Source organism: Anopheles ziemanni, chromosome 2 (assembly GCF_943734765.1).
Source record: "Anopheles ziemanni chromosome 2, idAnoZiCoDA_A2_x.2, whole genome shotgun sequence".
Classification (NCBI taxonomy): Eukaryota; Metazoa; Arthropoda; class Insecta; order Diptera; family Culicidae; genus Anopheles; species Anopheles ziemanni.
In genome coordinates, this window is record NC_080705.1 from 52,290,129 (window position 1) to 52,304,352 (window position 14,224).

The window sequence follows — 14,224 nt, forward strand, 5'->3', positions numbered from 1 at the left end:
AAGTTAAGCGACAAGCGCTCAAACTGTATTAGAACACCAGAATTTTATATGCAAAATATTAAACATAGAACATGTTTCATAAAAATGTTTTGCCCTTTTCCCAGCAGAGAGCACATCGCACCTGCCTTATGCGCTACGTTGGCATTGGAAAACAAATACGTCATCAGCGGAAGTGATGATTCCAGTATTATTATTGCCCTACTCGAAAATGGAAAACTGGTAAGTCACAAACAAACACCATTCGCAATCGTACTGTGTTGTTCAGCGTAGACTTCAACGTGAACTAAATAATGCCAACAGGTGACGAAAATCGATCATCATCGCGGTCCGGTGACGTCGCTGCACGTGAGCTACCCGAGCGAGGTGCTGGTATCGTCCAGCCATGACGCTACCGTTTGTCTGTGGTCGCTGGAAAATTTCAACCTTCTCAACTGCATTCAGCTGGCGCAACCGGTCCTCAACACACAGATTTCCAGCGACTCGGTAAGTATTCGTCGACGGACAAAGCAAGGGCGGGTGGTGTTGGCAGTCATCGCTTTTCCGAGAAACCCCCATCCCGGTTGCTCGAACGCTGCCAACTTCCTGGCGGATGTCCTTCAATCCGTGCCCATTTTCTTTATCCCTATCGTTTCTTCTTTCATTTCGCTCGCCGGTAACTTTCCTCATTTCGCCGCCATCGGGAACATCGGAACCGCACAGACATTCCTTCTGGTGCACTGCGCTGACAACGGTTTGTATCTTCGGTCGCTGACCACGGGGACGGAGCTGCACGCCCTGAAAGGCCACAAATCGAAGGTAAGCAGCTTACGGGTGGCACTAATCCCATAAACGGAAATTGCGTGGAAAACTTTTATCTCGAGGGCGACGCTGTGCGTGGAAAGCATCGAAGCAAAAGGGTACCGCCGGGGACGGTGGCTTCGGTGAATTCAAGAAAAGATTTCCAACCTCCTCACCCCCCGCTACTGTGGGCAAGCGAAAGAGTCCCGTGGAAATCGTTTTAACTTTTCACTGGCTCGGAGCTGTGTGCAACTATTTGGTTTGTAGAATAAAAATAAACAAACTCTCGGCGGTCGAAGAAGACGTTGATTGATGAAAAAGTTCGTCACGTCCGTCCGTAGCGGGTTTAAACGTAAGGAAAGCACCAGAACGTTGAGGGTAATGTTTCAAAAGTTATTTGGACTCAATCTTTTCTTCGGTTTCTATCAATTGGCATCAAGTTTATGAGGATCATATTCAATAGGACGTTCTTAAATGTTTTACCTAATTTCCTAAATTTATCTCTACGCTGATTATAAGTTACTGTTTTAGATACAATAATTTTTAACAAAATTTAATTTCGGTTGTAATAACTTCAGCTTACTGTTATATTAGTGTACTACTGCAATAGTGTAAAGGGCTGATGTTGATTGCTACTGTCACCCCCTTAAGCATCGACGATTTTTTTATTGTGTCAAAACAGTAAAAGAAAGCTAGGAAACTAATTTCTCTTGTTCCAATTCTGTATTACATTTATGAACCCATTTAAAGTATAGTGGAATACAAGTGCATATTACTTAAAACATACAAAGGTCCTGGAGATAGTAAATACTCTGAAATTCATTGTCAATGTGAGTTGGAATGTTCTACTTTTGTTGCGAATTTGCAACGATCCGATTAAAAGGTCCCAAGGATGACAAAAAGAGGGCGCTGCAGGATCACCGCCGTGGGGCAACGGCCGATCCCCGAAACTCGGCAAAGGGTCAAGGACCGAGGCTGTCGCGTGACGCATGCTGGAGCCGATAACGGAATGAAAGAAAGTCTGTTGCGTTTGCAACAACTATACTAGCGGCTGTAAAATAAGAGAAAAGAAGGGCAAGATTGCTAGCTGGGGTAAATTGAACGTATATTATACATCCTTTGTTAATTTCACGGCCCTACAAAAAATGTAAAAGAGAAAACAACATGAAGCTAATTATGTCTGAAATCATGTAAGATTTCCGTGCGATAGTTGAAGCTATAACAAATGTTAAAATCATATTTTAGAATCAAATAGTCATTCATAAGTACCATAAATACCTTAATATTTTTCTTAACGAATACTGAAGTTAATTGTATTCCATAATTTTTAAGTTGTAGTTGTGAAGACAAAATTAAACCATCGTCACACGGGGACAACATGCACCGATTTATGTGGGGCACTGCCTGGGGCAAACAAATTCGTTTGAGCCCAATTTGAGAGTTTAAATGTTCTGTCATTATATTTTATCTCGACGGCTTTAAACATTTGAATATAATCGATATAATTTGTAACTATGTACCTTTGAAGTACGGCGCTCGGAGTTTTTAGAAAAATGGTTCGTAAACCTATTTTATTTATTGAACCCCGGCCTACAAGACACAATATGTTGATATCCAATTGGAATATATATCAATACAGTCAGTACTTTATGCTTTCAAATTATTCCTGATTCTCTTCAGATTTCTTCAGTTACACTAAAAATAATCTTAATACTCTTATTTATATTTCGGTGATTTTATCATTATTTTTTAAATTGATTATGTTATTGGACGTGTTGCGGTAACAACAATGTTACCACCTCTATGTTAGCAGTTTGCTACATGGGACATTAGCTGTCATTGTGACATATGTCGGATTATATAAAATGGCGAGCGCGCCAGGAATTCTTGCTCTGTGTGTGAATAAACGCTACGGTGAAACAACGTGTACTCTTTGTAAAGTCAAACCCCTGGAAAGAACCTACCATTTTCTGCGACAGGTTATGGGCCCAGTGCTGCGTAAGCCCAGGGAAACACGAAATTAGAACAAGAAGCATTGTGAGAATCGGCAAGTTAGAGAAAAAGCACGGAAATGGCCAGCAGTGCAAGAAAAGCTGGTATTGTGCAGTTCTCAGGAGAAGGGTTCGATACATGGAAGTTTCGAGTGGAAACCCAACTCGCCGCCCATGGTGTGAAGGAGGTTCTAACCTCCGATCCACCCGAGGAGAAGGCAGTATGCAAATGGAACTATGGCATCGGCGCTTCGCCCATTTGGGCTACAAAAATGTGGCTAAGTTGCAGCAGCTGAACATGGTGGATGGATTGAAGTTCGATATAGGACGTAAACAAACTTTCTGCGAAACGTGTGCGGAAAGTAAAGCAATTCGTTCACCATTCAATGGTACACGACCGGCCACTAGAAGACCACTGGAAAGGGTGCACACAGATATCTGTGGGAAAATCACACCAGCGACACATGATGGATTCCAATATTTTGCCTCTTTTGTGGATGACTACACCCATTTTGCCGTTGTATACCTCATGAAGTCGAAAAACCAGTTGTTCGACCACTTTAAGGAATATGAGGCTATGGCAACAGCAAAATTCGGTACCAAAATCGAGAAAATACGCTGCGATTTAGGACGAGAATACTTCAGCAACGAACAGTTGAATTATTACAAGAATCGTGGAATTCAAGTCGAGTCAACGGTAGGCTACACACCACAACAAAATGGGGTAGCAGAGAGGTTTAACAGAACAGTAACGGAGAAAATGCGAGCTATATTGATTCAATCTGGAGCACCACAATCACTATGGGGTGAAGCGGTGCTGAATGCTGTTTACGTGTTAAATCGAAGTCCAACAGAAGCTCTGAAGAATAAGACCCCTGCGGAAATGTGGCATGGTGTGAGGCCAAAGGTAGAAAACCTGCGAGTTTTTGGATGCGCGGCTTACTCATGGATACCGAAACAGAAACGGAGCAAATTAGATCCAACCAGCCAACGTTGCGTAATGCTTGGATATGCGCCGTGTGGATATCGTCTATGGAATCAGGTGTCAAAGAAAGTATTCGTGGCACGTGATGTTCGATTTAACGAAAAAGATTTTCCGTTCAAATCGCAAGAGAAGGTTGAAGCCAACATTCCCCTCATTCCATTAGTAGTCCCACAAGTACAACAGCAAAAGGGGGAAATAAAGGAGGTTGCTGTTGATACATGTGCAGATGCTGATGACGATCCTGGTCGTGAGGCACCATTAATAGAGGTTCCTGAGGTTCATCCGGACAGCAACGCGGAAGAGAGTGGAGAGGAATTCTGTATGGCCGATGAAGAGGTTGAAGCTGCAGAACCTGGACTGAGTGAGACCGATAGACGGTCGACCCGGTCAACGAAAGGGATCCCTCCGGTTCGTCTGATCGAGGAAGCATATGCTAATGGAGTTATGCTTAAGGAGGAGATTGAACCCAAAACTCTGGAGGATAATCAAGGCTGTATGGCGTTCGTAGGATCTGAACGTTCCAGTCGTCGCTCGAAACACATCGAAGCTCGTGGACGTTTTGTCAGGGAGCTGGGTGACCGTGGCGTGCTTAAGCTGGAGTGCTGCCCCACTGAGGAGATGGCCGCCGACATTCTGACTAAGCCGCTAGGTGCAGTCAATCTACTAAAATTCAGTAAGATGATGGGACTTTCGTCGAGCGGTGGCAACAATCGTTGAGGAGGAGTGTTGCGGTAACAACAATGTTACCACCTCTATGTTAGCAGTTTGCTACATGGGACATTAGCTGTCATTGTGACATATGTCGGATTATATAAAATGGCGAGCGCGCCAGGAATTCTTGCTCTGTGTGTGAATAAACGCTACGGTGAAACAACGTGTACTCTTTGTAAAGTCAAACCCCTGGAAAGAACCTACCATTTTCTGCGACAGGACGAAATAATAAAAAGTGTATATGAAAAAAGATAGAAACATTTTTGATAAACTAAGAAAAGGTAATGAAAGGAAAAATATGATAATTTTGAATTTTGGTTATACCCATTGGGGTTCGTTTATACCCAGCCTTAATACGGCCAAGGAGAAAATATTCGCAGCATTGGCTTAAATTAAGTAGATTGGTCTTAAACCTTGCAAAACCATTCAATCAAAATCAATTGCATGTTTGTATAATGTATAAATATACTACCTACACCAAACATTAAGGGTTCTTTGATCAGGGCAATCTGATAAACGACATTCTATTCTACCTAGATTCAGTTCCCAACAAGCAAATTCAACCCTTGGCCACACGCTTGACGTACGCAGAAAAGCATCGACATAAAAGATCTAAGATAATTATTTCGTTAGTGCTTTCTTTAGTGTGCCGTAAAAAAGGGCAGTTTTCCATTACTCCGCAACGCATTCTCACGCGTATCTTTTACACGGAGGTGGCAATTATCCGCCCATTGATCAACACGTCGTCTCCTATTCCGTAAATGTTTATTTGCCTAATTTCATTTCGATGATCGGCCAATGGCGAGGGCGTGTAAAAATTTTACGACAGCCAGGGAAAAAAAGAAACAGGCTACCCTGGATGGATAAGGAACCTGTGGCATACCGGCAATGTTACAATACTGGATAGATGCAAAAAGGATTGCTCGATGGTGCTCTGTAGCTCCAAAGGCCTGTCGGGACGGGAAACAGCTTTATGGGTTTTCGCTTTCTTCTACCCCGTCGCCATCGATCGAACCTTCGCATCGATTGACATTTTCCGACATGCCCTGAGGACAAGTGTCCCATGTCTTATCCAACGGGAAAGCGAATGTGCGTACATGGAGAAATCAGCCTCCATTCTTTGCGTCATCCTTGCGCTACTCATCCTGGCACCTAATAAATATTTACGATTATGACGAGCGGGGTAGAGGAGATAGACGGGAGCGCCTTTCCGGTTCCGATATAAATGAGAAATCAATTCGTCATCTCAAGCTGGCAGGAAGTTTCGCAGCCGGGAATGCCGTGATGACATTCCACCCAAGGGCTTGCAATAATCGGAATCCGTGGGTGAAAACAATCTTCCGGTCGTGTCTTGCTACCCTGGTTCTCGTTCCGCTTGTAGTTCTCCAAGAAATCCCTTGGATGTGATGATCATAAGGACGTGCGATGCCTTCAAAAGCTATGCATAAAATGTTACACCTCCCAGCAATAGCGCCTATGATTCCACGACTCGCATCCTGATCGATGACTCGCACATTGACTAATGTTTTCGCGCGGGAATCATCATCCGGAGTGGTGGTTGGTGCCTGCGTGTTGTTTGTTGGGAGTGCTTCCCTGACTTGACTCGCGTAGGCTCGCTATAAACAGCATACGCTTCCGATACTGCCACGGGGTAAACACACTCCAAACGTTTCGGATGATGGCAAGGAAGCGGATTTAAATGTTATTTCGTGGTGCGCCGACATTCGCGAACGTGAGCCACCAGTCCGTGAAAGGCAAAACGTGAAAGACAAAAAGCGAGTTATGGCACCGATCCCCAACGGAAGCGACACATCCATGAGCCCAGGTCACGCTCCGTGTGGTTTTTCCGGTGTGGCGTTCCGTTTGGCGAAACATCCCATTTGGCTCGGCTTGTTTTGGTTACCATTGAATTTATTAACTCCAAACGAGTGAGAGCAGACGGTTCGTGCCAGCGTCTACCGACGGGGTCTTCAGTTTCCGTAGGGAAAAGCTTTTTGTTTATAGAACCAAAGCATAACCCATCCCCGACCGGCTTGAAAGGCGACACCGGAGATGGAGAGTATATATTAAAGAGCAAGGAACCATGAAGGAAATCGCGTGGTTTGCGGATATTGAATGTTTCGAGTAAGGCTCGAAGTGCAACCGAGTGTACCCGAGTTGCGAACGCCGGATGTGGTTTGCGCCGAGTTGTGTTCAGCAAATCGAAACCGGAGCTTTTCAGTTTTGGCAATGCATGGGAAAGTCGAAAGCGAGTTTGTTTTCGTGTCCTGGATGAGGAAGAAAAAGAATAGTGAAAGCTATTTTGCCAACTCTCCGCTTTAGAGCTCGAGAAAGGGAACGATCTGGAAACGGCTTTGCAACGGAGCGTTATTTAATATGTTAGCAGTGATTCATGATCTGCAAACATTCGCATAAAAAAGGCGAACCATCCTGGAACAAACATTCCTTACGTATATTTGAAGAACTTCTAATACTTGCACTCGCATTACATCATCTCATAGAAAACGGATCTGTTTGAATGAAATGTTCGGATTGTTTTGAATGTTTTCTGAAGAGGTTCTAGAAGAAGGTCTGACCAAAGCAATAGTAAGTATAATGTAACCGGTCATGGTCGAGGCGGGTTAACCACTCAAGCGATAATATTCTTCACCGCAAGCCGATAGGATCATCCGGTGCTTACTGGGGTTTGGTGGTTGTGATTGTGGCATGTTTATGATGGTTTTACGTTTGATGCCAGTATTATTGCACAACCCTAGCCTAAGGATAACACCGTCGTTCGGTCGAACGTTCTCGCATTCATATTTCCCACGGTATTTAATTTCCATTTAATTGTTTCGTCTGTATCAAGCAGATTCGTCACGGTTTATGATAGCTTGAAGAGAAACATTTCTGCAAAACTGGATCTTGCAAGGGTTGGATAAGAGTTGGATGACTAACGGAAAAAGTTTATGAACGTTCATAGCGTTATAATTACCTCGTGAAGTAACAGGAATGCCTTTTAATTGGAAAATGTGTGTAAAGCTTTTCAGTGACAAAAGAGTATAATTTTTCATAAATATGGCAACATCATTTCAGCAAATCTTTTAAAATGTTTGGTTTAATTGTACTTTTTTTTTAAATGAACAACGTTTATTGTAACAAATGGAAAATGAAATCTCATCCAGAAATGTACTAGAATTGTGTTAGAAATTAAAAAGTTAAATTGAAATAAATTAATATTAATATATTTAAAATCATGCAGCGTTTATTAAGTGTAGGTAAACTTGAGTTGAAGATTCCATTTATAAAATATACCAATAATTTTCACCTTTTGACGCTTATACAACTCCCATCTATTAGAAAAAAAAAACATTTCGAAATAACATTCAGAATTTTAAAAAGATACAAAAAACAAGATTTTCGAATAGTCTCTTTTTCACGCAATTTCAACATCTTTGGGACGACATTATTTCTAAGCTAGCGCTGAGCTATTATGAAAGTGTTTTATAGCGAAAATTTGAGTGTTTTGCCTAACATTTTCATCAATGCTACCACCACTTAAGGACATATTCTTTTTCTTATTTAAAACAAGAATACACTGATGGTGAATTTATTTCGTTTCAATATTCGTTAAATACAATTTTCTCGTACGTGATGAATACTGACTCGACTTCAATATCTGATTTAAGCTCTTGGTAATTTACTTTAATACTTTTATTTAATACAGGAATTCACACAGGATTTGAGAAACATGTTAACCAACATACAGTCGGCCCCAAAATTGAGCATACATTTAAAGGAGAATTGGAATTTTTTGATTGATAAAATTTATTTTTAAATTTACGTTTGTAGCTTATTTATAGTACAAATGGAAAAGTGCAAATTGCTTTTATACTACTTATCTACTACATATTTTAGCTTTTTTATGTATGGAGTTGTGTGTACACTAAAAACTCAACCAATACTGAACCGTCGCTTCTGAAACTTTTCACACATTAAGTTTAAGTACTGCAGATGTTGTTGAAGGTTTGTTTGATCACTATTTTTTGATAAAAGTAACATAATGAATGGTTCTGATAAAACGTTTTGTTCGTCGATTATTCTTAAATCAATCTATTCGACTCTTAAAATAGGCAGATGACGTGGTAGCAACCTGATTCGATGTCATAGATTCACCATTTGTTCCTAACAGTCCAACATACTGAAGGCAACGTTGTGCTATGAAGTTCAATGGCAGCTGAAAGAAATTTTAGCTTTAGTTTAGCGAAACCATCATGGGCAAAAAAGTTTATTTGAACAATCTTAAATATGACCAATAACCTATCGTTAAAAAAACCATCGTACTTTGTGACTACTGTCTCCAGTAGGACAACGATACAAACTTCAAACAAAATACGGTAAAAGAGTAAATGAGGCCCCGGCCGCCATGTTTTCGATCGTGGCTACACCTCTTGTGGACGTTTAAACTGAATGTATGCAATTGGTAATACATTAATTCGTTAAATTCAACCTACGAATATTTGAACCGTAGTGTGTACCGTTAATTTCGGCTACGCAATCAACCTAGGGGGTGCGGTATGAGGGGGGCCCACGGGCCCCCCTTATTTCTCAAAACTATAACAAACTCTCTTTTTCGGTAGACCTAGCGCAGTCCGCTCGCTGCGCTCGCTGCGGGCGCGCCGCCGTTTCCAAATCATTTCTTCGGCTAAACTCATTGTTTCATGCTGTCCATCATGTGTGGTATAGTTTACTTACTAGTAACTTAACATGTAAAAGTATATTGATCCGCATTCAACCTCCACTACGTGATTAGTTAAACCGTTATGGTCTTTTAAGCGAACCGTTAGCGTTCAAAAATTCGAAACGAATGCATGTGTCGCGCTTTGCATAGCTTCAGGCGCAAAATGTGAACCAGCAGGAAGAGGAGAATCTAGCCCGGGGCCTCATTTACTCTTTTACCCAAAATACTAACTAAATTTTTTTTTATTTGATCCCAATCCGGCCCTTAGATTGTGATGTGCACAGAGCTGTACCTTCAAGTTTGCAATGATGAAAAAAGCCCTTTTTCACTTATTATTTTACTAAAAAAAATTCGAACAAGTCACGTAGAAACAAAAATTTATTCGTGTTGCCTGATAAATTTTCTATCAAACTACGTTTAAAAAAATAAATTAGGTGAATGTTTGTATACACAATATTGCAGCTGAATATACATATTCCACAACGTAGAATATTTTTAATTGTGCACAAAATAATGCCTTCAATAGTCAGCTTAGATAAAAAAACAGGTGCATTTAGAGTACTACTTGGGCAATTGGCTTCACTTTACCTACACAGCTTTCTAGCAGCAGTTCTAGCGATTATGATTTAGTGTGACCAGTTTTCAGCATCAATAACCTCTTTTTGAGGAGGGTTTTTACTAGTTTTGACACAACCACTGCGTCATGAACAACTATCATGTTTGCAATCCATAAACTAATTAAAGGGAAAGTTCACCTGACTCTTCTTGCTGTAGTTCTCTATCGCTCTGGAATCTTACTCAAAGCGGATTCTTTTGAACATCTTGTCTAATAGTTCGTAGAGCTGATCAGAACCAATGTTTTCATGATCTCCTATGTATTATTGATATTATGGAATGTTTCAGGGATAAACATGCTTATTTTAATAAACACGAAAAATCTGCTGCCTAAAAAAAAATATTGAGTCTAAGAATGTTTATAACTGTTCCTCAATTTGTGTAGGTACGGGCGCTCTGTATTGCCATGGACAGCCAGCGCGCGATCGTTGGTGGCGAGGACACGAGGGCGCTGATCTTCGACATGCATTCCGGCCGGATGATCCGGTCCCTGCCACCGAACCCGGGCGCCGTCACTGCGGTGTACGTGATGGAGAAGGACGACTACCTCATCACGGCCGGCGGCAACAAGATCACGTTCTACTCGTTCCGCAACGAAGATTCTATCGTCAATTTCTACCCGAAGAAGAAGAAAACGCTCAAGAAGTTCCACCGGAACCGACTCGCTCTGCAGTCCACCTCCAGCCCGGTGATCTGCTTCGACCTGTCGCGCGACTCCACCATGGCCGCGGTAGCCTCCAGTCGCTGCGTGCAGATCTGGCAGCTGAACACCCCGGAGCTGACGAGCATCCTCGAGGGTCACACAGCGACGGTGTCCTGCGTGAGTTTCGCCCCGAACTGCGAGCTGGTCGCGTCCGGCTCGGAGGACAAAACGGTGAACGTATGGAGTCTCGCGCTGGGCACGGTGACGGCTACCTTCAAGGGTCACGCCACGTCCCTCACCTCGGTGACGTTCATGATGGACTCGCGACGCATCATCTCGGGCGACCGGGACGGCGCACTGTATGTGTGGATCGCCGACTCGGGCATCATCCTGCAGAACGTCCAGGGTCCGCACAAGTGCCTGTCGGTGACGAACAACATGAAGTTCGCGGTGTGCACCAACGGCGACACCAGCTTGCGCATCTGGTCGCTGACCCGTGAGGACGAGAAGTACACGGTGTCGCACTCGGACGAGATCACCTGCTTCGTCATCACGGCCGACTCGCTGTACGTCATCACCGGGTCGCGCGATATGTCGCTGAAGGTATGGCAGGCGACGGGCGGTAAGTTGGCGCAGGTTCTCGTAGGCCACACGGACGCCGTCACGTGCGTCGCCGTTTCGGTGACGACCAAGAGCCAGGTCATATCCGGCTCCAAAGACTCGAACCTGATCATCTGGGATATCCACACGGGCGAGGAGATTCACACCCTCGCCGGCCATCTTGGGCCGGTTACGTGCGTGAAGGTGTCCGCTGATGGTACAACGGCCGTGTCCGGCAGCGATGACAAGACGCTGATCGTGTGGGAAACGAAGCGGGGACTGGCATTGACCTCCCTCCAGTTGCACGTTCAGTTCACGCGCTTCGACATCAGCCTGGAGTGTTCGCGAATCGTTGTCCAGCTCGTCGACAGCTCGTGCCTGCCTATAATCTGCCTGCACAACTCGCCGGCAAGCTACATGAAGCTGCCTACCTACTCCGCGCCGGCCAGAGACGTGGAGGACTTGCGACCGGCCGGTCCGAAGCGACCCGCACGCCGACTTCTGAAGAAGGAGGTATCGCTGGATACGTACACCTGGCAGAAGAAGTACGCCCATCTGACGTCATCGGTGATGATGGCGCAGGTCGATGAGCGGCTGAAGCGGCGCTTCTCGGTCTCCGCCAGCATGGAGGAGATCTCGAAGCTGGCCGAGTCCAAAACCGTCGAGTCACAGGCCAACCTAGGTCCGGAGCAGGCAGCCCTCGCACAGTCCCAGCACTTCGATCAGCTGGAGGCGTTGTGGAACAAAAGATCACCTCCGAGGCGCAGGATGAACGCAGTAAGTACCGTCAACGTGAGGTCGAAGAGCTGCCCGGCGAAAGATCTGACTATCTCTTAACCATTTTGCAGTCGCTCTCACGTCAGTCTTCGCTGGTGGAGGATCGCATCGACTCCTCGGACGAGGACGAGTTCCAGGAGGAACGTTCAGGTATGTCCCACAAAGTAGCCCTCTGTCACGCCTGGCGCCCTCTTTCGCTTTCGGTAGATGCATGGACCTGTTCTAGTCTGTACTCCTCAACTTCTTCTACCAACACCCAATACAACCAACCGAGCCACCAACAGCTACAGTACCACTACCATCAGTACCAGCACCAGCATCAGCCCGACCTGCTGCGGGAGGTGCTGTTGCTGCGGAAGCAAAACTCGGTGCCGACTGGTGGCAATCCGGGATCCGATCCGTCCGACGAACGCCTAAAACTGTCCTCTACCGAAACCGACCTGCACGCACTGTTCCGCCACTGTACGTTCGGGACACTGAGCTGCCACTCTGGGCGCTCCCGGCATGGCCCGACCTCTGAGGCCGAACAGTACCACGTCCGTCGGCGTAAGTCTCGCTCGATCGATAACCTTGGGTGTGAGGTGACGGTGTTCAACCAGCGGTACCGAACCAATCCGATGTCTAGATCCTGTCTAATGCAGTAGAATGGCACTTCCATCAACGATTGATTCATCGACGCGTTAGGTCAAGGTTTACATATTTCCCTTGTCTCAGTTAACGAGCGGAGGATTATGAAAAATCAAGATCGGTGAAAAGAGAGTACCTACCAAGTAGCCTACCATGCAACAAGCCAGAAACTGTAGGCATATTTTTGACAGTTATTTTGAATTTGGTTTATCGTTTCACTAATACACTTGTTCAATTGAGGCGTTTCATATATGTTAAGGAAAAATGTTGCACGTGAGAAAGACATGAGTTCGGCCATATCGTGCAAGGAAACCGCATCCATATCCCATGATTGCGCACCAAGGAGCACTTTCGACTACTCGGGATATTATTTTACAACATGATCCATGAGGTCACAACTATTACACTGTGATCCAAAATTTCCGTTGACCTATTTCGGTTAAGAGATGTTTGCAAAGGAGGCCCCTTTATGCAAGAATGTTTGTAAACCATTTTGCAAATAACTGTCAAAATAATGGCGAAGCAAAAAATAGCTTTGCAGTGACATTTCTTTTTACCGATCTTGTGAAAAATCCTTCGGATACTACCGTAGCTGTAAAGAACCAAACAGCTTAATAGACTTCATTCGATTGGAATTAAATACTTTAAGTAATCAAAATATGCTCTTGAAATCAGAAATGTATTGTATATAATGATTTTGTATACTGGTATTTAACTTTAAAACAAGTTATGGTTACTGCAATTCGCTTAATTGGCAAACAAGATTACTTTTTGAAATACTCATTCCCAAAATTAAGTTGCTGGCGAGGTTGCATTTTAACTTCTTTGTGATTGTTAACGATTCGTTATGGTCTTACCTTTGCCTCTTTGTAAAAAATAATCTCTTTGCTCACCATTGAACATATATCAAGTTCTTTTCAGAGTGCTTTTCCTAGCTTTTACTAAATTTCTACAAACTTTTATGCATGCGTAGCACACCTTTTCCACCACTTGTATACCAGTTTGCTTGCATTCTTCTTTAGAGCAACAGTTTTTCTTCACAACATAGCATTGCCGCTTTGCGTAAGTAGTTTATCCTTCTTGCTACTATCTATAGTCGGTAGAGAGTAGTTAATACACAGTTTAGACCAATCTTATTTCTGCCAATACCTGCTTGCTTTTATTAACAACAACAATAACAACACCCTCAGAGCATTACAGCGAGTCCCTTCGCCAACGAAAGATAATATATTATTAAGCCAATTGTGATTCTTGTTCTCTTCCTTGCAGATGTTCTAGCTGATTAAATCGAGCCGTAGAATGAGTGGTAACGTTGATAGAAACAAAAGCAATCCGCAGCAAAAATGTAAATTTCTTCCATCTTCCCCCCCTCCATCTCGAATTAGTGCTAGCCCGGGGCAGGGTAGGATCGAAACATTTTGCCCGAACAGCTTTCCCATTGCTTTTCTTTTACATTCCCGTTGTAGACTGTGTGGCTGCAGCACATTCGATTTTCTCGTAAAAGGAAAACCCAAAAACCTTGAGATGGAAATTGGAATTGTTACCCCAGCGCAAAAGCGCCATCTACAAGGATGCTGGAGATACTGCGGTGTACTAAATTAAGCGACCCTCCTTGAAAATATTGTTCCAGTTAGAGCTTGCAAGTCGTCAGAAAGCTTCTCGATTTTTGTATCCTTTACGTTCGGAAATCAAACTTTTTAATCGTTTAACAAAAGCTCATACACCGTGAAAAACTGGCGATGATAGTCAAAAGCCGCGCCGTTCAGTGGAAGCTTTTC

The 14,224-nt window shown here is 43.8% G+C and overlaps 1 protein-coding gene across 1 annotated transcript in view; it reads left to right on the forward strand.

Annotated features, from left to right (window-relative positions):
• LOC131282906 (protein qui-1) overlaps positions 1–12,463 on the forward strand; it is a 41,442-nt gene extending 28,979 nt beyond the window's left edge. The window contains exons 14-18 of the mRNA XM_058312450.1: positions 108–219; positions 301–483; positions 700–795; positions 10,185–11,819; positions 11,891–12,463. Coding sequence (XP_058168433.1) covers positions 108–219; positions 301–483; positions 700–795; positions 10,185–11,819; positions 11,891–12,463 — 2,599 coding nt within the window. The remainder of the gene's footprint in view (positions 1–107; positions 220–300; positions 484–699; positions 796–10,184; positions 11,820–11,890) is intronic.
• Positions 12,464–14,224: the final 1,761 nt, after the last annotated feature.